Source organism: Sciurus vulgaris (genome assembly GCF_902686455.1).
Source record: "Sciurus vulgaris genome assembly, chromosome: 3".
Classification (NCBI taxonomy): domain Eukaryota; kingdom Metazoa; phylum Chordata; class Mammalia; order Rodentia; family Sciuridae; genus Sciurus; species Sciurus vulgaris.
Genome location: NC_136463.1, coordinates 130,762,688 through 130,790,509, shown reverse-complemented (window position 1 = coordinate 130,790,509; position 27,822 = coordinate 130,762,688). Strand labels below are relative to the sequence as shown.

Below are 27,822 nucleotides of genomic sequence, written 5' to 3'. Positions count from 1 at the left end.
AGCGCCTTTACAGGGGCTCCGGGCGTGTTTGTTCCAACTGTTTAAACTGTTTCAAAGCGCCTGAGCCCGAGCCGCCTTCGGCAAACAACTCAATCTCTCGGCGAGAGCGCCGCCCTTCTATGCGGGGGAGGGCAAACTGAGCGCTGGGAGCCAGGGGCAAACGCCTCTTCTCCCCAGACCCCCGAAGGGACCCAGCCCGTCGCCCCTTCGCGCCCGCGGACAGCAAGCTTCTTACGTCAGCCGGGGCGGGGGTGGGGGATTTTCGGCAGCCCGGCAGCGGGGAAAGGAAGGACCCGGGATCTTGCCCCGCCCTCAGGGGGCGGGAGGCGGAGCGGGCCGGAGGCTGGCCCGCAACTCGGGACGAGTAGCCGAACGGCGAGTGCCCGGGAGCCCCAGGAGCTGCCGCCGCCGCCAGTGCCGCCCTGTCCGCGCCGCGCTTTGGCAGCTGGGACAGGGTCGCCGTCGAGGAGCCATAACGCATTCTTCAGCTCAGCATGATGGACATGGAGTTGCCGCCGCCGGGACTACCGTCCCAGCAGGTGCTGCCCTGGCCCCGGGGCTCCACGGTGGTGTCGGGACCCGGGCTGGGGCGCGAGGGAGCCACGGCTTGGGAGGGACAGCTAAAGCCAGGACTGCAGCGGCCGCGCACTGGAGCCGCTGCGCGACTCTTGAGGCAGCGAAAGGGAGAGGGGACGCGGCAGGGTGGTCGGACCGTCAACGTACCTGCGGCCCCCGAGGATGACCGGGTGGAGGTGTGGGGAGAGATTCGGGGGCAGGGCCAGCGCGTGTGGAGAGAGGAAGCGTCTGTGTCCGCTTCCTGGCCCTCAAAGCTGGGACCCTGAACCCTGGCCTGGTCCTCGAGTTTGAGCGGCCCCATCGGTGGCGGGGCAGGAGGGGGCGGACGCTGGCGGTCTGAGCCGGCGCGGCCCGGCCCTTTCCGGGGCTGCGCGGCTCCCCAGACTCGGAGCCGGCAAAAATGTGCCTAGTCACGGGGCCGCTCTCGGGGGAGCTGAGGTCTCTTGCTTGCCTGGGCCTGGAGCCCCTCCTCCCGCCGCGTCGGTTCCCGGGCCCCACGACTTCGGCGGGTGCGGGCTGTGGCACCGCGCACACACCCCGCTGGGCCGTCTGTGTGCGCTTCTTTGCCAAGTAACCTAACCAGTGGATCCACGGGATCACGCGTTGGAAGCTTTGATCTAGAAAACCCAACCCCCGGAGGCGGGGTGGGGGGGAAGTCACGAAGTACCCTGAGCGCTTGAATCCCTCGACGTGCGGCCGGCAGCCGGGAGGGGTTACGCGCGCGTTCTGAGCGCTCTTTTGGGTCAGGGGAAAGGTTTGGGCTGGGAACCCAGGGTTGGCCCCTCGCGCCGCAGCAGGACATGCGGGCCAAGGCCGCGGACTCAGGTCTGAGTGGGCCTCACCCCAGGCTTCTTGCTCCGGGAGTGGTGCATCTCACTGGCGCTCGCAGCGTTCGTGGCCTTGGCCTTGGTGACAGTGGCCAGTTGGCTGTCACAGCGGCCCTCAGTTGGCCCTTTCCTGCTTTATAGCGTGCAAACCTCGCCGCGCTGGGGCCAAGGGACAAGTTGGAGCTGTTGATCTGTTGCGCAATTGTTATTTTCCCCTGGGCGGCTTTGTCTTTGGATTTAGCGTTTTAAAATTGCAATTTCAAAATGTGTAAGGCAGGATATTCTGTTCTGTGCTGTCAAGGGTAAGAGTTGTGAGTGTAGATTAGAATTTCTATTACTTTTAGCCTGTTACTAAATTTTTTTTTCTTTTCAGCTATTATTTCTCCCGTGGGTCCTTTATATTTTTATCTGAAAATTTGCCTCCTCGGTTTCTTATCGTGTTACCCCCCCTTTGAAAGGGCAGAGAGTGGGATACTGGCATTTCATAACACTTTGATATTGTTTTGTAAATTATTATAAAAGTACAAAGTTTCTGTTCATACTTTGTAGGAACTTTTGAAAGAAGATTGTTCATTGTCAGTGGGGGCGGGAATTGGGTTTGTAGGGGGGGAAATTAGTTTAAGAAAATGTGTAACTTGATAGGACAGTACATATATTTATGCTCTTAAATGTAAAGTTTTAGACTGATCCCGAAGAGCTAATGTAAGCTTTTAGGTTACTGAGAGCGTATTAATGGTACTTTTTTTCCTTCTAAAGTTGTTTGTCTTGAACTTTTTCTCTCAGAAATGATTGGAATCATATTCTCCTGGTTCTGGTTATTATGAAGTATATTGTACTTTTTAATTTTCTGCTGTTTGTTAGTAATCAGTAGGAATGCTTGTTTGATGATATAATAGGTGATGTAAATGAACTTTGACTTTTAAGGTTTTTTTTCCTTTACTGTGCAGCATTGCATTCCATATGCAGAAGTGCATAAAAAATGTATTGCTTTCTCATAAGTGCGAATTTTTCAGTTATGTTTGATAAAAAGAACCAATTTTCCATCCTGTAATCAAATCAATTTGTGTATTTGAAGACTATGAAAAAGTGGAGTAAAATTGAGAATCAGTTTCTAGTTTATTATTAGGATTCATATTAAAATCATTGCAGTACAGAAAGATTTGAAAAATCAGAAGATTTGAACAAAAGGTCAAAGAAACTATCCAGGTGTGCAGTGGTACTAGGATCACAGATTTTCACTCTGCAGAGGATGTGTTGATAAAACAGTAAGAAGAGCCAGTCTAAGGTTCTGTATCTTCATTAAGTAGAAAGAACCATCAGTTATTTTTCAAGAGTGTCTTGGAAAGATAAAGCCCTTTTGTAAATGAGGGATGAAGTTGATCTTGGACTAGACCAAAAAGATTATTTTTAAAAGTCAAGCACAAAAACAGAACAGGCCTCTCATCTCCTGAAATGAATGTTAAGCAAAGAACAATCTGACTTTTAAGATATGTGGAAATCTCTTGGGATATTGTGGAAACCACATGTAGGAGGATAACTGCACAACTCACATCAGTCTCTCTGCATTAAACATAACTAGGACCATTAAAAAATGTCACTTACTAACTTGGATCCTTAAAGATATTGCTGGGAAAGCAACAGAAGAATCCCCAGTCTTTATTTAGGGCTATGGAAGAGTTGAAAGCCAAATATATCATTTTTCTTAATATTTATTTTTATTCAAGATGAATTACACTTAACAAAGCTGCATGAGAAAGGAGCCTGTGGTCTGCAGACACTTTTTTTTTTTTTTCTGAGCATATCCTCTGTCCTGACTGAACACATTTAAAGGGAGCTTTGTATATATAATATTTCTTCTTTTGTTTTTCCTTTAAGCCAGGTTAACCTTTCAGTGTATAGGAAGAATTTGGCACTAAGATGATAATAGATAAGTTAGTGGGCACCTCTGTGTGCTAGGCAATATGATAATTGCCCTACATAAATAATTTCACAGTAACTTCATGGGAAATACTGTTATCTTCAGTTTCCAGGTTAGGAAAGAGGCACAGAGAGAGGTCCAGTCTTCTAAGGTGACCCAACTGTTGAGTGGCTCAGGGAGAATTCAAACCTATGTAGTCTGATGTAGGGCTCAGAATCACCACTTCCAAATTGAATCAAGACCTTTAAGCAGGAGAAAAAGCCCACCCACCCTTTAACAAATTGATAGATTAGAAAAACTAGCAGAAGAGTCTGGAATTAAAGATTAACATTTGCACCTTTTCCACTTACCATGGAGTGAGGTGGATCTTGTTAATTACAGTGAGCGTGAGAATAAACCATCAGTGAAATTGCAGCCTGTGGTCTTTTTCTGAAACAAGCCTGGGTGGATTTCATTAGAAAGGCAGGACTGTTCTAATGCACTAATAGTTTTAAAGGCAGATTTCAACAGTGTTTGAGATTCTGCCTCACATTTTTCGGTAACTATTTTCCTTTTTTCTTAATTAAGTCTCTTGTTACTGCAGCCTTTGTTGGTTGGTATATTCTCCTGTTCCATCAGCTCTTTTAATTTTGAAGTAGTGATCAAAAATAAGTTTGGTAGTGTGAATGGTGAAGAGTGTGACTGGGTTAAACCAGATTGAAGGAGAATGGGTAGAATGGGGGCAGAGGGTAGGAATTTGAGTAGAAAACAGCTAGCAGAAACCTGCTGGCTCAAATTAAACACTAATCCTCTGTTTTGGCACTTCTGAATTGAAGCAAACATAAGGGCTCAAGTCTGTCCAGTTGAAATTTACTTGGGGCTTTGAGAACAGTACATTTTAAAATTAAGTACTTTATTATTTAGTCTTTATTATTAAACAGTTATGACTTTATTTGCCTGAATCAAGTATGCCCCAGAACTTATGATCCATGGATGATTTATTTGCCTAAAAGTTGATGGGGGGGGGTGGATAAGTAAGTCCCCAGGGTATTTAGATACCAGGCTCGGCCACTTTTGAAAGTTGATTGAATCTGTTGGACACCAGGGTAGAGGAGGCAGGTTTATTAGATGCAGTACTTAGCTTGTCTTTGTGTATGACTATAAAAATGCATCCTAATTTCACGTTTACTATAAAATGAGTACAAGTTGTGTGTGTGTGTGTGTGTGTGTGTGTGTGTGTTTCTTTGTGTATTTTTTTGGTACTGGGGACTAAACCAGGGGCAGTCCTCAACTCTTATAATTTTGAGACAGGGTCTCACTAAGTTTCCCAAACTGATCTCAAACTTGTGATCTTCCTGCCTCAGTCTCTTGGGTCACTGAGATTACAAGTGTGTGCCACTGTACCTGGCTATAGTTTATATTTTGATAATCTGATTTCTAGGAATTACTGAAAATTTTTTGCCACTTGCTTTTAAATAAGTATCAGCAAATATTTATTAAAAAGACTTTGAGGTATAGGCCAAGGTTTCTTCAATTGATAATGGTATGTCTTCTGGATATAAAAGCAAAAATATCTTCCGGTATATAATATTTATATTCCTGAACAGTGTTGGAAAATACAAATAGTATTCTTACTCTAACACCCCTGTAAAACAAAACAAGACTGTTAAACAAAATCCTGTCTTGCCTAAAATTGGATTTTGCTGTGTGTGGTGAGCCCCTGCCACAGTAAACACCTTGTAGCTATTTGTGTTAAGAATTTTAAGAACTCTCGAGGGTGGGAAGCCCTTTCTGTTCATTGTTTTCATAGCATGTATGCCATAATACCTATGTGTTACAAAGCCTCATATTTGGAAGTTTTGCATACGTTAGCATGTGAGTTTATTTGTTGTAGTGGTGAAGACAAATCCTGGATATAAGTCAGATATGGATCACCAAGTCAGTCTTTCAAAGGCCCTATTGATTGTTGACTCTTGAGTGTTATTGTCTATCAACAGTTTTTGTTCTGAAGAATTTGTTAAAAATTCCTTGACAATGCTGAGTAGTCCTTTCTCTTTCATACGCTTGGGTAGTGAGACTTTAGGGCCTATAGTATCAGTAGTACACTGATAAGATCTGACATCTTCGAATAGAAGAAAAATGATTGGGTAGGAAAAAGAAAATATCAGATTGCTTTATCTTTGATGCCTCTTGAGTATAACTCTTACTTTCTGTATTACTTAGGTAATTCTTTTTAATGGCCTTTGAAAATCTTTCTTGATACTTGTCTTACCTACTTATCTAGGATTTTTAATTTCTCCACAGCTGGATTTTAAGCTCCTTGAGAGGCAGACACACAGTTTAAGTGAGGGATCATTCACACACCATTTGATTCACCTACTTAAAACTAGTTCAGTGGTTCAGTGTATTCATAGAGTTATGCAACCATCACTATTCTTTTTAACATCAAAAGAAACCCCACCCATAAGCATTCATTTCACATTTTCTGCCAACTCCCTTAGCCCCTGGTAACCACTCAATGATTATTTTTCTCTATGGATTTGCCTAGTCTAGACATTTCATATGAATGGAACCTTACAACATTGGTGGTATCTGCCCTTTGTGTCTGGCTTCTTTCATTTAGCATAATGTTTTCAGAGTTCAGCCATGTTGCAACATATCAATGAGCCTTTCTTTTTATTGTTGAGTATTTCATTGTATGGATAAACCATATTTTATTTATCTACTCATTATTAGTTGATGGACATTTGAGTTATTTCTACTTTTTCGTATTTCTTTTTATTTCTTGTAGTAATGGTTCTCAGGCTTTGACATATATTAGATTTACCATCAGTATTCAAGTACTGATGCCCAGACCATGGGCATCAAAACATTAGTGTTTTAAGGTTTTCCATGGGATTCCAAGGTGCTGTCAGGTTCAAGAACCAGTGCTCTAGGGGACCTAGCTCAGGACTTGGTACCCATTGAATGTATCTATATGGTGACTTAGCAAAGCTGGTTGTGATGCCTTACTTAAATCATGAAGAGAAGTATTTTTATAGTTGATCACTGGTGTTCACAACATTATGATTGCCACCTAAATCTGGGAACTTTGTTTCAAAGTGTTTGGTGAATGTCTGAAATTCAGTAAATATAACTTGAGCTTTTTAAATCCCTTGGGAAGGTTTGAGTGATAAACTTGTTATCAAAAAGTTTTCTCCGAGTGAGTCAGTAGAATTTTTCCGTTTTTTTTTTTTTTTTTTCAGGAATGTGGCCTGTGGATAATCTGTAGTGTAGATTATTTGGGGGTAGCATGTAGAAAAGACAAGATGGAATACTCAGAAACTGGGATGGGTGTTGCCTGGAGGCCAGGCCAGGACACTGCCTTACTCTAGGGCTGTACAATCTTGGGCTTCCTTATTATCCTTTATTGCAAACAAAATTCCTAAATCTCCAGGGCAACTTTATTAGCAACTCCATTGTTTTGGTTCTTTATCTGCCCAATAAAATCCAGCTTTATATCCTCATCATGGTGACTACCACTTGTATTTCCCTGGATGGTTATTTTTGGTTTACATATTTGGAACTGGGGGTTAACCTCCAAATTGTGTGCATAATGTATGCGGTGGGGCATGGGGTACAGCACAGCAGTCCCACTTGAGAGACTTGAGTGTGGTGTGGGACCTTCTGAAGCTAACTTAGCCCCTGCCCTGTATACCCTTTGTACCCAACAGACACCCCCACCCCCTGCCGCCCCACCAGGTTGCCAGGCAGAGCTCATGAGGCCCAACTGTCATCATCTCCATCACCCCTTGGTGGGCTATTTGGAGTCACCTCAGAAAGCTGCATGCTTTTTAAAAACTTCTGGCAGTAGTTTGAAATTCTTTTCATATGACCTATTTGTTGCTTTAATATTTCAAAACTATGTTATTCTTTTATTTGTTCTTGTGACCTTTGTGTCAAATGATTTATATAATATGTTTAAAGGCCCTCAGAACAGAAGGATTTCAGTGTTAACATTTATTCTTCTGCAGTGCAGACTTACATTTTCTTGAGTCATTTTTTTCCCATTAAATGCCCTTTCTTTTCTTATCAGGAATATAGCTGGCATTAGGGATGGGTTAGAACCTCCAATGTCTCTGTGAGAAATGACCTGAATTTGGGGTCTGTATTGACTGTGTACAGGGGCCTGGCCCACTGATAAAGGTGTATGGAATTTTTCTTTGTTTCAGACCTGACAGTCCTTTCTGTACTCTGCTTGAGCACAGAATTATAATATTACACGTGGATGCAGAATCTAACCTATTCTAGCCTAAGGGATTAGAACAGAAGGGGAAACAAACATATGCTTTGTTGCTTCCTGTGTGCAGGACAGGCACAGGGGTGTGACTGCTACTTTGGGCCCTCAAGAGTTGTTGGAAGATTTGTACTCTTTGTCGGTTTGTTCTGTAGCCAGGCACCTTTGCTACTGTGACTAGAGAGTGTTGAAAAACTGTGGATTTTTCAACCTAGCCCCCAATCCCCCAATTTTTTTTTTTTTTTTTGACCGTTAAAATTCCGGTAATGAAAATCCGTAAGAATAAAAATTACCATATTTTACTTGCAAAAAAAAAAATTGACAAGTTTTAAAGAAAGTGTTTTTGTTCTTGGTAGTCCTTAATGAAACATAACAAAATACACAATTTCAAAGGACTAGAATGGGGTGGGTTAGTTTGTGCTGGTGGGGCAGGCCCCATTGAAAACTCCTGTTGTTCTTCTCTTACTGATTCCCAGGCTGAAAACGGCCTGTGGGTTCAGGGTCATTCTTCAGAGACCAGAGTTTTGTACTCTCTAGAAGCTTCTTTACCAGGCTGTATTTAGGGAATAATAACAAAGAGAAAGAAGAGTTATGTATTCAGTACAGAGGCAGTTTTTTTTTTTTTTAAATTTCAATCTGGGCTGCTTGAATCTATAGATGTGAATTCTAGGGATATAGAGGGCTGACTATATGGCAGAATTGTCAATTTATGGGGAGGAAAAATTAACATTTACTGACAACCCATTAGTAGAATACTAGGCCCTAGACATGTTCTCTTACTTGATCTTGATCAATAAGTTTGTGGAGATTTCTCCATTTTATGGATGACAAAACCTATTCAAAAAGGTTAAGTCATTTGTCCAGGGCCACCACTGGAGATGGCAGAACAGGAATTTTTAATGTCCATAATCTCTACTCTGCCTTGCCTGTTTTACTGCTTCCCTCCTTCTTGAATTCTTGACTAAAGACTATGGGCATTTTGTTAGATGCTAAAGAGGGGCTCCTTTTTAAAGGTTAGTGATAGAGTGCCCTGCTTGTGTTTGCTAAAGGGGGTGCTGTGGGCGCAAGTGAAAGTCTATCCCATGTTACAGGGTATTGACCATAATTGTCACTACTAGGAAGCACCCCGCCTAGCCTCCATACATTTACAGATGCTCCTAGGTGTTGGTTTCTGTCCTAGCAGAACCCTACCGTGTGTCTACTTCCAGAGACCCTTTGAAGTCTGGGTTCCACTGCATTATCACGGAAGGGAGATCACAGAGATCATAGAAAATAGAAAAAGTTCTAGAGACCAGTGGAACTGCTTACTTTTTTTATATAGGTAGTGACTTGTCCAGATCCCTCCACACCACATGGTGAGCAATGTTAATTGATGTGGTCGTTGTGACACTGATAACTCAGGTCTACAACTGTAAGGAATTATTCCTGAGAAGATACACTAAACATAACTATTTTAATTTTCAAGGAAATGAAGTTAAAAGTCATAGCTGGGGTGGTAGCACATGCCTGTATTCCCGGCACCTTGGGAGGCTGAGGCAGGAGGATGGCAAGTCAAAACCAGCCTCAGCAACTTATCAAGGCCGTAAGAAACTTAGTGAGATTCTGTCTCTAAAAATATAAAATAAGGAGTGGGGATTTGGTTCAGTGGTTTAGCACCCCTGAGTTCAATCCCCAGTACCAAAAAAATACAAACCAAAAAAAGTCATGTCATATTTCTCTGGGTCTTAACAACCTTTTTACTGGACACTTTGAAGAAGTCTGCATATAGAGGTAAGAGTAAGGGAAGCTGTACAATAGCTGAGTAGCTGAGATGACATGGTAATAGCTTGATGCTTTAGAAAAAATGTAGTGTATAGGAGAGAAATGAGTTTCCCACTTGTTCTTTTTCCGACCACTAGCCTAAGGAAAATACCTAGTATCTTCTAAGAAGACATGCATAATCATCAGTTTTAGTGATTTATTGTTTATTACCCAGATTGCATAATTCTTTTAATGGACATTTTAAGACACTAACACATTTGTTCTCTTAAAACATTAATTTTATTGTTACCTTGAAAGGGGTATGTAGAAGGGATATGTGATGATAGTTCTTAAGATATGATATTTTAGTAGTGTACCCAAAGGATACTTTTAAAGTATTGTTACAGGAAATGTGGTTAAATAAATTTCTACAACTAATAATTAGGTCATAAGTTATATAAAAACATGGTACCTTCATTTCTAAGTAATTTGAAGTCTTTAACTGGAGACACCTTCAATATATATGAAAATATTGAATTCAGAGCCAAAATAATGTACACTTATTTATTCCACAAATATTTATTAGATGTCAGTATATCTTAGAGAATTTTTAGGACATGAAATTGTTAGGCTTTTAAAAAAAAATTTTTTTTGGGTTGTCAGCGACCCTTATTTATTTATTTATTTATATGTGGTGCTGAGAATTGAACCCAGTGCCTCACACATGCTAGGCAAGCACTCTGCCACTGAACTACAAATCCAGCCCAATTGTTGGGGTTTAAAAAAAAAAAAAATTGGTACCGTGGATCAAACCCAGGAGTAGTTCACCACTGATCTACCCACCCAGTCATTTTTTGAGACTGAGTCTTCACTAGGTTGCAGAGGCCAGCCTCAAACTTGGAACCCTCTTTCCTCAGCTTCCCGAGTCACTGGTATTACAAGTATGTATCATCCACACATGGCATGAAGTTGTTTTAATCTTGTAGGATAATGCAGCAGATACTCTCAGTCAAGGACATTTGTTTTTCAGGTTGCCCCTCCTAATTAATCTATCCCTTTGGCTCTTTTGCACTTCTGAATTTTAGGGTGTGTTTTATATCATAATTATTATTAAATTAGTTAATGTCTCTGTCTCCTCAGCCTAGGGTATGAATTCTTCTAGAGTAGTGACGTATTTTGTTCTTTTTGGTAACTCTAACATCTATCACCTTGCCTGCTGTTTACTTAATTGTTACTTAATAAGTGTGAGAGTGAGTCTGCTAATTGCCCTCCATGAGGGCATATACAAGCTAGTAGATGATATATGACAGGACTTTGACAGTGACTACATGAGAAAATGTCACTTCCACCTGACTTACGCAGGATATTACAGAGGACACCACATTTTCATTAGTCTATTTTAAAGCCAATAGATAACATTTGGCTCAGACTTAAGAGACTCAACTGAAGCCCTAGGGATAGGAGAGGCATGAGCCAGAGGTGGGCTGTAAAGGATGACTCAGGATGTCTGGAAGACCTTTGGTGAGCTTGTCCAGTGTTTCAAGTTTATACAAAGCACATGGAAACCATTGGAGGTTTTGGAAAGGGCAGAACACTGGAGCTGGGTGTGTGCTGGAAGTTTTTATGGTAAGTAGGAAGATGGAGGTGAAGACGTGGGGGTCTTGCTATGTTGTAGAAGTGAGTTTTCTTATCGCTTAGAGGGCTTGGCATCAGCATGTGTATTGAGAATCTGCCATTGTAATAAATTGCACCTTTGCTGGCCACTAAGAAGAATTTTTAAAGGAGGGGAATGGATTTTCTTCTTTTGGTCCCATCATGAAACCGCTTATACTCAGCCTGCATGTTCCACTGTTGCTGTGTTTGATCAGGAACTCATCCGCCAGAATATTCATTCCAATGATGGAAGAAGAGAAAAAGCCAGCTAGAAGTTGCTGTTCAGCTTTCAAAATAAATTATTTTCTTCCCCAAGATAGCACAGAGGGACTCTCTCTTTGCCCTTTTCTAAGATCACATTACTATCTTCAGTCAACTGTTACAGTCTTTTCCTTGGTTTCCAGTCCCAGTGATTATCACTGTTCACCCAAGGAAAGAAAAAACAAAACAAAACAAAACAAAACAGCGTCCTTTCTCTTGTGGGCTTTGCCTGTGAACCTCAAGCAAATAGATGTGGGAGTCTGCCAGGGGTGACCATGGCAGCCACATGCTAAGTGCTTTAACCAACTGTTTTTGTCCTGTGCAGTCCTATTACATCCCTAGGTAAGGAGCATCCTCCTGTTTTCTAGGTGAAGAATTGAGGGTTTTACTGTGGGTTGTGTTTAGTGTCAGCACCTTTAGATTATGGATATCTATGCATAGTGTTCTTCAAGTTAAGGAAGGTAAAAACTTGGCTTGGAATCTAGCTTATGATACTAGTGCTAGTATTCAAATGCTAGCTATGATTATTCTTATCATTATATTCCTTCTTTTTCAGGGAGTTTTGAATGTGTGGGGATCCAGGCTTTCCATGACACATTTGAAAAATACCCCTCTTCAAATTTTAGCTGCATAAACATTTGTGCCCTGTTTTGCTCTTTGCTATATGCTTCTCATTCTCCTGTGGTCTTCCCTATACACATCTTGGTCTGATGTGAGGGCCTATATCTAAACACTGGGCCTCCTGAAACAGAAGACCAACTCCTGGCCAGGCCTTGCACATGCCCCAGCCCAACGAGGCCCTGCACACAGCCCAGGATCTACTAGGGACACTACAGGCCCACCTTCCATATGCTGGATTCCCTGTCCTTGTGAGGATTGTTAAACCATCTCAGAACCCCTTCCCAGACCCATTCCCTATATATGGCAAAATTTCTTCCTCTGGGGTTCTGGGCCTGAAAATCCAGTATCCACAAATTAGTTTATATAGACAGAAGTTATATGAACAGAAGGAATTTGGGGATTGGCAGTTCATTCGCAGAAGGCTAAATCCAAACTCATCTCCTGCAACCCACTCCTTCAAAGGCTTTAAAATATCTTGTAATAACTACCCCAAAATAACTTTAACCTTAAGAAACAGGCAGAACGGTGGAGAGAAAGCAAACCTAAGACCCTTGAGGAGATGACAGAGCTGGAAGGTTTTTACCTTTACAACCCTTTCACCATGCAAATGTCTGGTACATAAACAGTTTCCTTCTATTTTTTATGTAGTGGCTAGACCCAGAAACTTAAAAAGTAGATGCTTCTCAGGGTCATTTGGCATTTGAAATGGGACATGGATTTATTAATAGCATTACCACCTCACCTTGTGGTTGTACGTTATGTTTTTTAAGGGGCATTCATATACTTTTTCTCATGAAAAACCATTTTGTGACAACTGATGTTGTCTTGGCTTCCACTGTGGGGACCACAGAAGAGTTAGGTGGTGACCATAGGCCCCTTACACAGTTGGTTAGCAGCCCAGGCCCCATGTGGCACTTATCTCCCGGGCAGCCTTCTTAAGAGACCTAGGCTTACTGAAGGAAGAGCCTGTGTTACTGGAGTGGATCAGAACTCTGGTTCTGTAAAGTAACTGTGCCTGTACCTGATCTCACTGTCACTAGATGCAGGTCTTCAGGCAAAAGCAGTGTGCTTCCTTTCCTTTCTCTGGAATGGTGATGATGGAAATGCTGCACACCAGGATGGACTGGTATGCACATATAAGAGTGAATTCAGGGTTTTAGAATAGTGTTGAGCACATACAAATTGTGGTCATTATTATTATCTGGACTCAATTTTGACACTGTGATCCTTCATTCTCAGATCTCAATGTGAAGCCTTACTAGATAACTGCTGTTCCCTATATAATTAGTGGGTTAATTGAAAAGATTCCCATTAAGGAAAAGATTTCTACATTAATTTTAAGAGAATGAAATATGTGTACATTAATGATAATCTTTTTAAGAGGTACATATTGCCATCTGGTGATGAGTAATAACAGTGTAAGGTATTGTGCATTTTAAAGCAGTTGAAACCCAAGTTAATTTACATACCTAGTAGAAAGAAATATTAAGTACCTAAGGCTCTATTTCTTTCCATCTTCAGATGATCTCTGAAGTAATCTTTCCCTTTCCATTCCATTCCATTCTAGTGCTAGGGATCAAACTCAAAGGCAAGCACCCTACCACTGAGCTATATCTCTGGCTCTAACCTTTATTGTAATCTTGGTAATTCCATGATGTTTGGATCATAACATTGCTGAATAACAAAAACACTCCACTTAATCATTATGAGCCAGCTCTCTTGGTAATTCAGACTCCTACCAGCTCTTTAAAGTCAGGGAGGTAGCAGTGTAAATACTACCCAGTGTAGCTTGGAAGGGCAAATGTGCCTAGGGTATTCAGTGTATACTTAGGAAGTAATTTGCCAAGCAGAGGAGTTTGGTTAAGTAGAATTTACTCCTACGGAGTGCTGGAGGATTCACTTTGTAGGGTGTTGCAGAACCACACTGTCCAACAATGTAGTTCCACTAACCATGTGTCGCTTTGGAGTGCTATGTGGACAGTGCCACTGAAGAACTGAATTTTTATTGAAAAAAAAAAAAATGTATTTTTTGGTACCAGGGATTGAATCCAAAGGGGCTTTACTACTGAGCCACATTCCCTACCCGCCTTTATGTATGTATGTATGTATGTGTGTATTTATATTTTGAGACAGGGTCTCACTAAGTTGAGACCCTGAGGCTGGCTTTGAACTTATGATCCTCCTGTCTTAGCCTCCTAAGTCACTGAGTTGCTGTGATTTCAGGTGTGCTGCCAGGTACCCTGCTAAATTTAAATTACTATTTTTTATTTTTTGCAGTACTGGGAATTGAACCCAGGGGTTGAGCATCCCCAACCCTTTGTGTTTTTATTTTGAAACAGGGTCTCTCTAATGCCCAGGCTGTCCTTAAACTTGTGAGCCTCCTGCCTCAGCCTCCTCAGTAGCTGGGATTATAGGTTTGGGTTACTACACCTGTCTTAAATTTCTGTTCCTAGAAATAGAAGTAGTATTTTTTTTCTCTTAAATATGCCTTTATTGTTTGGCAAGACTATTTCATATTGTCACATTAGGCAAGATTTGTTGTTAAATTTGTTGAGTTTATCACTTATAGTATCTCAATTTTATAATTTTGGTTACGTGTTAAAAGTGTGTATAAAATAAATTTTTAAATATATCGAGTTAAATATATTAAATTCACTTTTTTTTTTTTTTTTAGCAAGGCTAGGCTACTAAGAGAAATTAGGTATGTGATTTGCATTATATTTCTATTTCTGCTTTAGAGCCTCTTACAAGTAGCTGAAGTTAGCCTGTTTTTTAAAATTCAAAGTTAGTTTTTAGATTTATATTCTGGGCATCATAGAATCAGAAGCATTTAGAAGGCAGCATTTTAAGGATCACTGAATCTAGCCTCATCCTTTTGCAGATGAGGAAACTAAGGCCAAAGGTTTTTTGTAAAATGATGTGACACCAGGTGGGTGTTCTTGATAGCCTATTTCTTTGGATCCTGGGTTTACTTGGCGCTGGAAACCTGGTAGTTGGAACTGCAAATAATTTAAACTTCTACTAGGTCCAAACTGAAGAAATTGTCTTTACAAAGAAATTATCCTAGGTGAGCTAGGTGCAGTGGTGCACAACTATAATCCCTGCGACTCAGGAGGCTGAGGTAGGAAGATCACCAGTTCAAGACCAACCTCAGCAACTTAGCGAGACTCTAAGCAACTTAGTGAGACCCTGTTTCAAAAGAAAAAAAAAAAAAAAATTTTTTTTTAAGGGCTGGAAATGTGACTTCACTAAAAGCTCCTCTGTGTTCAGTTTCTTTTTTTTTTTTATGGTGTGTATACTACTTTTTATTTATTTATTTATTTTTTTATTTTATTATAAACAAATGGGATACATGTTGCTTCTCTGTACATGGCATAAAGGCATACCATTTGTGTAATCATAAATTTACATAGGGTAATGTTGTTTGATTCATTCTGTGTGTTCAGTTTCTAATACCAAAAAGAAGAAGAAATTACAGGTGGTAAGAAATTTATTGGGTGGTATACTGTACTGGACAGATAGTATGATGAGTTAGTGTCTGACATATATTTGGGGGGGGGGGCACTATAATGACGTTTTCATTTGGCAATGGCAAATAAGGTCAAAATTCCCACAGTTTTTGTGAACATTTACTTAGGAAAACTTCATACAGCTGATTTTCATATTTTAAGTTCCCAAGTCATAGATTTTTCTAATTAGACTTATAGCTTTTGTTCTAGAGGGAAGAAAATGAGATTTTTTACTCCATGTGTTTATTTTTTTATTTAGGGGTATCTGAGGTCATTTAAAAGGTTGGGCCTGTTTTTATGGTATTGTTTTCAAAACTGGTTTAAATGAATAGTCTATCCACAACTACAATGAACAAACTTTAGAGCAGACTAGAATTTAATTATTTTGGCGGGGCACAGGGAGGAAAGGGAGGTGTTAGGATTCACTGAATGGTGAAATGATTTACGTGGGTATGTTCCTCAATTTGGAGAGGACCTGCATCTGCTGCAGATGGCAGCTGACCAGCTGGGAAGCCTTTGACACTTAACCTTCCTTGCCTTGGCTTCTTCACACATGGTAGTACGAAATTTAAATGACATAATGGTACAACTGAAAGTGTTTTGTGATCTTAAAGCACTACAGGTGTCAGGCTCTTTCTCATGGAGAGTGAGAACTGTTGCTTGATTCACTTGTCTTGAGGAGCCCTTGGATGTGGAATGTGGATTTAGAGCACGTGTGACCCTACTTGGTGGTTCTCAAGGCGCCATGCTCATTCCGGGCCACCTTTGCTCTTGGTAGGGAAAGCTGGTGGCTAGGCAATGGAGAAGATCTGCTGGCAGGTCTAGGACTGGGCGGCTCTCACTCCTGTTGTATTAAGCAGAGCCAGTCTTAGAAAACCCGACTGTATTCACACTTGTGGATGAGGGAAGAAAAGTCTTAGGAAAAGTGTGCAGGTTAGACATCAGACATCGCGTGGTTTTCTGATAACAAGTTTCACAGGCCATTAATTTGGCTCTTTTTCTTTTTTTTTTTTTTTTTTTTTTTTTTTTTTTTGTGGTGCTGGGGATTGAACCCAGGGCCTTGTGCTTGCAAGGCAAGCACTCTACCGACTAAGCTATCTCCCCAGCCCTAATTTGACCCTTAAGGTTAAATTCCACACAATAATTTTAAAGTCTGTTTTCAGAAAGATCAGTGGAGTAGAGGGAAAGGAACAGGGAAAGGGAGGAAAAGGGAAAGTACTGGGGACTGAATTAGAGCAAATTATATTCCATGCTTTTATAATTATGTCAGAATTAATCCTGGGTCAATCAGGTCCAAGGGTTCAGAGGGCTGACTTCCACATCTCAGTTTCCTGCCTGTGGGGAGGGAGATATAGGGCTAAACCAAGGTTTCAGACCTTGTTCTGCTGTGGTGTGTGGAAAGAGCTTCCCAAACTCTGAATTTGAAGTTTGGAGTTGGAGTCCTAGCTGTGCTGCTTGCTGAACATGTGTTTTGGGGCAGATAGCTCCAATCCCAAAGCTCTACATGAAAGCTCATGTAGAAATGAAGATTACAATACTGGTCTCCCTCCCTCACACTAACACTCCTGTAAACCATGAAGTGAATTTAAAAAGGGAAAGTGAAGCAAAGGTTTACCTTTTCCTCTCATAAATAACGTGGTAAGAGTTGTAAAATTAGAGAATCAGAAAAGGGGGTAGTTTGAGAATCCTTTGGCTTTGGACCATGTGTAAGTATTTCACCCTGTAAGCCCGTTTCCAAAATGAGGGGCTGTCTGCGTGATTCTTCTGGTCCATTCCAGAAGTGTTCCGTGACTGTGTGGCATAAACAGTAATTCCCATGCCCCATGCTGGACGAGATGAGTCATGCTGACGGAAAAGTCCAAGTGCAAGGAGGAAGTCTCTGAGTCTGAGAATTTCCCTTGCGCTGGAGAATCTGAGCCTCTGAGGGGGCAGTGAGGGAAAACATTGCCACCACCAAGGGAGACCAAGAACAGAAACAGTGTAGAGATGTATTTATTTTTATGTGTTCTCATCACCTCTGTAGCCTCCTTTGCTTTCAGGTGGCTAGTATGTTCATGTAGTCAAGACTGTTGCACTTTACGGCATCTGTTACCTCTGTGGGGCCTTTCTGTGCCAGGGTAGTGGTCTTCCCTCTGTGATACCTGGGTTCCTCATTCGTCTCCTTGTGTTGCCTCATAACTAAGGTCAGAGACGGTCTCTTATTTATCTTTGTATCCCTGGCACCTAGCATGTTTCCTGGCACTTTAGAGGGGCCCTGTATGTGTATAGGAGGGTAGATGGATTAAGGATGCACTTAGGGTAGTATGTACACTAATCTTTTTGATCTTGGCCATCACCTTTTATAACTACCACCACTGTGGTAAATTGAGATTTTAACCAGTAATAACTTACTATTTTAAGAAATATTTTATACTCAAAGCTTACACTAAAAAAGTAAAGTATTTTAATGGTATCCTCAGTTTCCAATGAAAAGCTAAGTGTTAAATCTGTGTTTATTAATATGTAATATGGTAAAAAATATATATCAATAAAATTCATCACTACCACTAGTGTTCCCTACTGTTGCCACATCAAACAAGGTTTCTGGTTGGCAGTGACATTTGGCGCTCACTCAGCCCCCAAACCTGAATAGCTGCTCTACTTACTATTTTTTAGCTAATTTTAAGTAGTTAAATATGAAAAGGATGGACCCTGGAGTTTTTGTTTTTGTCTTTTAACAAATGCAGGACCCCAAAATAGGGTAAGTGTAATTCAAGGAAATTTAGAGCCCCTTTGGTTTGAGGTCTCTCTCATGGAGACACCCTTTTACGAGGACCCAAGAGACAGGCAGCAAGGCTGCTTGACCTCCATCAGGGCTTCCTGGTTAGTCCACACCCAGTTAATTTCTGTGTAGGTGAAGGGGGTTAGGGAGTTGGATGCAATGTTCTCGAAGGTTGCTGGTAACATGGGGTATACATGTGTGTTTTCCTTTTGGGTCATTCTGAGAGTAGTTTCCTATTGGATCATTCTGTCCAAGCGTGCCTTTCCTATGTGGAGGACAGCGTTCAGAACTGAATACATAATGTAGCTCACTCAAAAATGGAAAAGAGATTAGAAAACTGTATCCTAAAAATTTTTTGTCAGTTCAAGCCATTCTCTTGGTAAAGAAGTGATAACTTTGCATAACCTCTAAGAAGCCTAGCAGCCGCATCTTGCTCCAGTACAACCAACCCAAACCAACTCTGATGGGACCCAGGTGTGAAGCCTCTCACAGAAAGGCTGGAGCTGTGCAGCTTTTGTAGCAGGTGGGGTCACCTATTGTTTTAGAAATTAATTCTTCTGATTTCTTTTTAACCAAACTACATGTTCCTCTTGAGAAAAACCACTTTTCAGTTTTGCTTTATCTTTGCATCATGCACTGGAGTTTATGGACAAGGGTAATGAGTGAGAGTGTCAGTAAGCTGCCTGGATCATATTTCTTAGGTTGAGTCATTGCTGAGAAACTTGTTTGTGAATAGGAAGCAGCCCATGAAAATGTCTGTGTATAGTAACCTGCCAGACTGAGGAAACTGGACTACTTTCTAATTGAAAGACACAAAAGGAGGATAGTAATGGTTCTACAATCCAGGGAATGGCACACGGGTGACCTTATCTTTTAACTTTCTAAATAATCCATCTTTTGGTGTGATTTCGAGAATGTTTATGTGGGTAAAATATCCCTAGCTGTTGAAGACTGAGGAAAAATTCCTAAGTGAGATTTCTTTAGAAGGAAAATTAGGGTTAGTGTAACTGTTAAAACCTTTTAAGAACTCTGCTGATATATACAACTTGGTTGCTAGACTAGTATTTTTTAAAATGGTGCTAGAATTAGACAAATAAGCCAAGCAACATTTCTACTTGGCTTACGTGGCTGCAAAGCCCCTTTTGTCCTCAACATTTTCTTAACCTGTATTTCTAATCATTTGATAATTTTAATTATCTACAATTATTGTAGCAACACAAGAATTAGCAAATCAGTCCTTTAAAAACCCAAAGTACTTCAATGTAGACAAACTACAATGACCTGCCATTTGCTTTTTCTAGAATTCTCATTGAGAAGATAATTAGCATTGCACTGTGTATCTTCTTGTAATGCCATGAAGGACAGAAGCCCTAGAGAAGTAAATTGGGACATAAATATTTATGTACAAGTTTTTTAGCAGTTTATTGGTGAAATTCATTTTTTTGTCTTGTTTTTCAGTACCAGGGATTGAACATAGTGGTGCTTAACCACTGAGCCACATCAACAGCCCTTTTAATTTTTTATTTTGAGACAGGGTCATACTAAGTTGCTGAGGCTGGTCTCAGCTTGGAATCCTCCTGCCTCAGCCTCCTGAGTGGCGGGGATTACAGGTCACATGTATTTGTTTTTAGAAGAAAAGATCCCACCACTTTCAGTCAATTCTCCAAAGGAAATGGGGTGTGAGCTTCATTTACACATGTGTGAAACATACCGTTTTAATTTTCAAATACCATTCCAGAGTTTGTTTATTGAACACTTTTATTTAAGAATGGCAATCATATTTTTTTGATATTTTATTTTATTTATTTTTAATTTTTGAGCTTTTTTTATTGTAAACAAATAGGATACATGTTGTTTCTCTGTTTGTACATGGCGTAAAGGCATACCATTTGTGTAATCATAAATTTACATAGAGTAATGTTGTTTGATTCATTCTGTTATTTTTTCCCTTCCCCCCCCCCTTCCCACCCCTCTTTTCCCTCTATACAGTACTTCCTTCCTCCATACTTGCCCCCCTCCCTAACCCTAACTCTAACCCTAACACTAAACCCTTCCCTCCCCCCCATTATGTGTCATCCTCCACTTATTAGCGATATCATTCGTCCTTTGGCTTTTTGAGATTGGCTTATCTCACTTAGCATGATATTCTCCAATTTCATCCATTTGCCTGCAAATGAATGGCAATCATATTAACCTGTGCTTTATCTTTTCTGATATTTTGAATGATCCGAGCATGGTAAATGATTTGTTCAAAATACTAACAAAAAACTTTGAGTGTGGATTCTGTATTCAAGGCCTTTCTTGTTTGTTTATCCTACTACAAAGATGTTTGTTTTAAAGTGTTATGAGTTAATTGTCCAACTTCAGATTTCCTATAAAACCTGTAAGATTACCCAGATGGCAAATGATGATGTATACATTTTAGAAATGAATATTTCCATTAGGCCAGATGGTGATTTAACATAAATTGTCCAACAATTGTTTCTTATTGTCTTCTTTTTTGTAAGCTGTGCTTGCAACATAATTTGTAACACACTCAAGATTCACAAAAGAACAAAAAAAATTCAGACTCTTAGTGGCAGACAGGATTTGTTCCAGATGCCACATGAAGGCTCATAGCTAGCACTTGTATGGCCCTTGAGAAGCCTTTTCATTGGTTTTAAGGAAATAACCTGTCGAAACGCTATACAAACCATACCCTGCTTTCCTCTCTTCCCCAGCTCCACTTATCTAACATTGTACACCGTGGCTCTCCTCCAGGCCTTGTAGAAGGCCAGACACTTGTACTTCTTTGGTCCTGTGTTTCTGTGCAGAGGAGCATTTTTAGTTCTTCCTCAGGCACTTCCCTTCCCTGACCTCTGGTGTCACGTCCTCATTTGTTATGGGCTCCACCCCTACTATTATTTCCTCTTAGATGATGTGCAAGCTTTGCAGACATGGGTCGTTTGTACAGTCAGTCATGTGCCTGGTCACACGGCTTCTCACAGGAAATGCTTACTGCCTGTTTGGTCAGCACAGAACATAGCACTGAGCCTGTGGGCCTCCCTAGTAACATCTTGGGTTAACAGACTTCTGTTCATATTCAACATAAAGCTTTGAATGTTTCATGCAGTAGCAAATCTGCAAGCATTTTCCTTCTGAAACTTTTGTGAAAATTCGAGTAACAGCATGACATTAAGGGTGTGAGGAGAAAACCATTGTTGCTGCATTCTAAATTTGGTTAGAACATCTGTTTTAGGAATCCAAAGTATGCTTAAAATTAAGCTTTAAAAATGTTTTCTTCTTCTAGAGATCTCTCATAGCATAAATACAGTTAAAAATACAGAGGAAAATCTCTTTGAACACTTTCATGAAACCTGTGTGGATGGCATTATGATCTCTAGCCTAAAGAACATATGTTGTCCCTTCCAACACCTTTTGGTTGCCTTCCTGGTGGAGTTGGAAAGCTAGGACTGAAAGAGCTGCTCATCCTCCCAGGATCTACCATGGTTTCAGATCACTGCTGCAACAGGATGCTCTAGAGCTGATCCAAATGATGCTTCCTGTTGTATTTTTCCTGTTTGCCAATAAGGATCCATCAAGGTGTCCTTTTCTGAACTTGTTATGGGAAATTAAAACATACTGAATAGATTTGGAGTTGCACTGAAAGGAAGTCATAGCAGGAATTGAGTGGCAGAATTGGTTGTGAAAAGTTATATGTAAATGTACATGGGGTCCCCACCGCTCGCAACACCACAGCCACCAACAGTAACAACAAAACCACTACCACCATTCACCAACATAACATCTTCTGACTTGCTTCATATTAAGGTGCTTCCATCCTTTTTATTTACATGTTGCACATGTTTACTAGTCAGTTTCAGACCTACCCTGAGGAAAGAGCAAGCAGCTTCATTGCTTCAAAGATACTATCCCCAGTTTGGGGAAAAGTTAAATCATTCATTCTGTTTAGATAGTCCTAATGTTATTCCAGGTTCTCATTAGATAGGTCCTCAGCTTCATTAGTAACTCTTGACCTGGAGTTTAGTCTCACCTACAGCAAGTAGTAGAGCCCATTGCTGTCAATGTGCATAACAACATTTGTATATTTTACATTTAGGGTAGGATAGAATAATACTGAATTATAACTAAAACCATATGAAACTCATAGGTAACTGGTGGAAGGGGAAAGTGGGGGAAAGAAATAAAAGGTAAATCAACTCTTAGGGCGATTGCCACTGTGCTGCCTCTAGGCCAGGTGGCCTGATCCTGCTGTGTTGGGTAAAAATAGTCTAAGTGTTCACTGAGGGAGCAGCCATGTTATTTTTGTCCTTGTGAGGTTGAGCAGAGTAGCATTGTAGACCTCTACTGGGCAGGCAAGCTGACATGGCTGGCCCCAACTCCTATTGCCCAGGGCTTCACTTTTCCATTCTCAATTTCATTTTGATACAGGTAATTCATTAAATGAAACTGATGTAAATTTTCTGTTTGGACATTCCCTAAAACTCAAGTTACAAATCAGAAAAACTGCTTTTGACACATTTTTGGTCAGGAAAACATGTGTCTGTTACTAATTCAAAATAACCAGCCCCTTTGTTAAGACTGTTCCCATATCTTAAAACTTAGTACCTTTTATGTGCATGTATGCATATGTAACAAATCCCATCAGTGTGTACACCTAATACACCAATAACAAAAATGTGGGGGAAAAACGGTACCATCAGTCTTTCTTGTAGAGCAGTATTTTTTGTTTTGTTTCTTAAAAAGTTAGGGGCTGAGTGGTAGAACATATGCTTATTAGCATGTGCAAGGCCCAGGGTTCACTCCTTAGTAAGAGAAGAGGGAGAAACAGACAGACAGAGAGATACCCATACGGCATTTACAATTTCCCAGGAAGGAGCCTAGCAGGCATTCAATACCCCTTTCCCAACTTGGCAGTAGGCAAAAAGCAGCCTTTCTCTTTACCAGTTTTTTCATCCTTTGGAACTAAAGCATAAGTCAAAGGAAATTATGTATCAGGTGAACCACAAAAACAAAAGTAGCAGGACATGAGAAGAGAAAATAACACAGTGCAGCAAAGACCAAAATGGTGATATTTCTCACCTGCTAGATTGACAATTTTTCAGTCTTTCCCTTTATAAACTTGATATTTGCCTTGCAAATTTAAAGAAAACTCCCATGCATTCAGTCTTGTTTGTTCAAACCCCATTTCTTATAATCCTGTGATTTGTAGTGCTCTTAATTTCTATACCACTAAAATCATGGAGGGTTTCTTTTAATTCACAACAACATTTGTAACCTTGCCCCCTTTAGTGATCTCTACTACCTTATCAGTAATTCAAGCTGTCATAGGTTGGTTGTTTTTAGTGAATACATTCACTGAATTGAATTAACTGCTTTCCTGGAACATATTTTGTAATCTCCCTACCATCAACCATGGCATACTGTGAATTAACTTATGTGGACTATCTTAACCATGAACTCTCCTTTTCTGCTTTAAACATAGGACATGGATTTGATTGACATCCTTTGGAGGCAAGATATAGATCTTGGGGTAAGTCGAGAAGTATTTGACTTCAGTCAGCGACAGAAGGAGTATGAGCTGGAAAAACAGAAAAAACTTGAAAAGGAAAGACAAGAACAACTCCAAAAGGAACAAGAGAAGGCCTTTTTTGCTCAATTACAACTAGATGAAGAGACAGGTGAATTTCTCCCAATTCAGCCAGCCCAGCACACCCAGTCAGAAACCAGTGGATCTGCCAACTACTCCCAGGTAGAGTACTCAGTATGGGGAAAAGTATATGGCAGGGTTTAAGAGAATATTGACCAAAGATTAAAATATTTGGATTTGAGTTCCAGCTCTGCCTTTTCCTATCTTTGTGACCATATCAAGTTAACTTCCAGACTTCAGCCTCTTAGTAAGTTCAGTACCTAACCTGTTTACCTTCAAGAGTTAATTGTAAGATTAGCAGGGCATAAATCACATGAAAGAGCTTTGTACATAAACATCCCTCCTAGGATCAAATAACAATAGAAGTAGTACTAAAACTAGTAATAGGTATTGCTTATGGTATTGAGGCAAACACTGCTCTAATTACATTTATTAACTGAACTATATAAGTGAGGCACCATTCACATTTTATCTGAAGCTCAAGAAGGTTAAATAATTTGCCCAGAAAACTTAAGAAATTAGGGGAAGGCTGAGGGTATACTCAGTGCTTGTTTAGCATTTGTGAGGCCCTGGGTTTAGTCTCCACCACCACTACCCAAAACAATAAACAGAAAACAAATTGAGGGAGCTAAGATTTGAGTCCATATATATAGTCTGGTTTGAGTCTGTGTATCAAACTGATTTTTGAAATAAGCAATTAACTAGATTAAGAACATTTTATGAACATTAATCATGAATATTTAGCTTGGCAATGGAACGTTTAACAATTTTTTTCTTCCTTTATGCCTTTCCCTTTTAATCCAGGTTGCCCACATTCCCAACCAGATGCTTTGTACTTCGATGACTGCATGCAGCTTTTGGCAGAAGAGACATTCCCATTTGTAGATGACAATGAGGTATAACACATTGGTTAAGAACAAAACTCCATAAGTACATTGAACATATCCTTTATAAGTCCTTTCAGTGTGTCTTCATTTAAAAGAAAGAATAAATTTTAAAAGGAAAATTTTTTATCAAGAAAATGCCTTGTCAAGGTACTTTTTCACAGATATCTTACAATATAGACAAATAAATAAAAAAAAGTTTATGATGGGTCTGGGGTTGTGACTCAGTGGTAAATCACTTGCCTAGCATGTGTAAGGCACTGGCTTTGATTCTTAGCACTGCATAAAAATAAAGGTCCATCAATAAACAACTAAAAAAATTAAAAAAAAAAAAAAAAAAAAAAAAAAACAGGAAAAGGAAAAAAGCCCTTATGATGTAAACCCAAAACCTTTGGAATAACATAATCATGGCAACAACTTATTTGTGATACTAAAAATTTTTTCTAAGTAAGGGACAAGCTAATAAACCAACATTGGTTCAATTAATAATTTTTATCTTTTGTGTTTGAGGCACTGTATAGATAATACAAATGAAGTCCTAAGATTTTTCTTACCCATTTTGAAGTTTACCTTTAAATGCATGGGATAGGTTAAAACAAGCCATTAAATTGTAAATTAGGATGTCAGTTATGGAGAAAAAGTTGTTATATAGAGAAATTGGGGTCAGAAGTTGGTAAATAGAGAAGTAGTAACTGCAGCTGATTCTACTTTTAAGAATGACCGTGCCTTGGAGCTTACTTTATCCACTGTTGGTGGTATACTCATGTAGATAAATAAATGCTTTGTCAATTTTAGGTTTCTTCGGCTACATTTCAGTCACTTGTTCCTGATATTCCCAGCCACATTGAGAGCCCAGTCTTCACTGCTCCTACTCAGGCTCAGTCACCTGAAACTTCTCTTGAGGGAGCCATGGCTGATTTAAACAATATGCAGCAGGACTTTGAGCAAGTTTGGCAGGAGCTGTTTTCCATTCCAGAATTACAGGTAACTAAGAATAATGCAGTACTGAAGATGCTATTTCATATTCAGTACCTTTTAAATTAGTCATCCTGGGGCTGGCGTTTGTGGCTCAGTGGTAGAGTGTTTGCCTAGCATGTATGAGGCACTGGGTTCAACCCTCAGCGCCACATAAAAACATAACTAAATAAAGTTGGTGTGTCCATCTACAAACTAAAAACTTAAAAAATCATTGGATTGTTTATTACTTACATGCCACCTATTCATAAGAGGATTTGAAGATGCTTTTCAGTTAGTCATAGAACTTCCCAGATTCACTTAACATGCATGGTTAGTTAATGGGCCCTACCTAAAGTCTAATCTATAACCCTTGAAATAATACATATGCTTAGGTGTATTGTATATATACACCTAAGATATATCTCATTGAAAGTGGAGATAATCTCTGAATTACAGAAGAGAATGCCTTGTAGTGAATAGGGGTGATAAGTGTGTTTACCTAAACTTAACAGAAGGTATGGCTTATCACTTATTAAGAATGTTAACCTTGCTGGGCATGTTGCTTGCAAGCTTATAATCCCAATGATTTCAGGAGGCTGAGTCTGGGGGGATCCACAAGTTTGAGGCCAGCCTGGTCAACTAGGTGAGACCCAGTCTCAAAATAGAATTTAAAAAGGGGCTAGAATGTAGCTCAGTGGTAGAGTGCTTACATAACATGTACAAGGCCCTGGGATCAAAACTGGAAAAAAATTTAATCTTGGTTCATATAGTATAAACTTCTTTTCCATGCAGTGTCTTAATATTGAAAATGATAAGCTGGTTGAGACTACCACCGTTCCAAGCCCAGAAGCCAAACTGACAGAAACTGACAACAATTATTTCTACCCATCCATCCCTTCACTGGAAAAAGAAGTAGGGAACTGCAGTCCACATTTTCTTAATGCTTTTGAGGATTCCTTCAGCAGCATCCTCTCTACAGAAGATCCCAACCAGCTGACAGTGAATTCATTAAATTCAAATGCCACATTAAACACAGATTTTGGTGATGAATTTTATTCTGCTTTCATAGCAGAACCCAGTATCAGCAACAGCATGCCTTCCTCTGCTACTGTCAGTCAGTCACTCTCTGAACTTCTGTATGGGCCCATTGATGGTTCTGACCTGTCACTTTGTAAAGCTTTCAACCAAAATCATCCTGCTGAAAGCACAGAATTCAATGATTCTGACTCCGGTATTTCACTGAACACAAGTCCTAGCATGGCCATCACCAGAACACTCAGTGGAATCTTCCATCTATGGAGACCCACCACCTGGCTTCAGTGATTCTGAAATGGAAGAGTTAGATAGTGCCCCTGGAAGTGTCAAACAGAATGGTCCCAAAACACAGCCAACACGTTCTTTCTGGGGATACAGTGCAACCTCTGTCACCATCTCGAGTGCACAGCACACCTGTGCATGATTGCCCACAGTGAAAATACACCAAAGAAGAAATGCCTCTAAGTCCTGGTCATCGAAAAATCCCATTTACAAAAGACAAACATTCAAGTCGCTTAGAGGCTCATCTCACCAGAGATGAGCTTAGGGCAAAAGCTCTCCATATCCCATTCCCTGTAGAAAAAATCATTAACCTCCCTGTTGACGATTTCAATGAAATGATGTCCAAAGAGCAGTTCAATGAAGCTCAACTTGCATTAATTCGAGATATACGTAGGAGGGGTTAAAATAAAAGTGGCTGCTCAAATTGCAGAAAAAGAAAAGCGGAAAATATAGTAGAACGGAGCAAGATTTAGGTCATTTAAAAGATGAAAAGAAAAATTACTTAAAGAAAAAGGAGGAACAATGACAAAAGCCCTCCATCTACTGAAAAAAACAACTAAGCACCTTGTATCTTGAAGTTTTCAGCATGCTACGGACGAAGATGGGAAACCTTATTCTCCTAGTGAATACTCCCTGCAACAACAAGAGATGGCAATGTATTCCCTTGTTCCCAAAAGTAGGAAGCCAGATGTTAACAAAATCTAGGTTTGGGAGAATCTGACCTTTTCTGAGCTCTTTTTTTTTTTTTTTTTTTTTTTTTGTACTGTTTATACTAAAAGCTCCTACTGTGATGTGAACATGCAGAAATATACTTTATAAGTAATTCTATGCAAATTATAGCCAAAGCTAGTATAGAAAATATGAAACTTTAAAAAAAAAGCATTAATAAATAT

General features: G+C 40.1%; 1 protein-coding gene across 1 annotated transcript; it reads left to right on the top strand.

The window, feature by feature from the left end:
• The first annotated feature begins 342 nt into the window (after nt 1-342).
• Nucleotides 343-27,726, top strand: NFE2L2 (NFE2 like bZIP transcription factor 2). The gene is given in 15 exon segments (XM_079133309.1): nt 343-539; nt 23,607-23,873; nt 24,576-24,591; nt 24,594-24,667; nt 25,451-25,639; nt 26,405-26,875; nt 26,877-27,011; nt 27,013-27,072; nt 27,074-27,092; nt 27,095-27,330; nt 27,334-27,385; nt 27,388-27,414; nt 27,417-27,475; nt 27,477-27,519; nt 27,522-27,726. Coding segments are annotated over 15 exon segments (1,806 nt in total). The 5' UTR covers nt 343-494; the 3' UTR covers nt 27,635-27,726.
• The last annotated feature ends 96 nt before the right edge of the window (nt 27,727-27,822 follow it).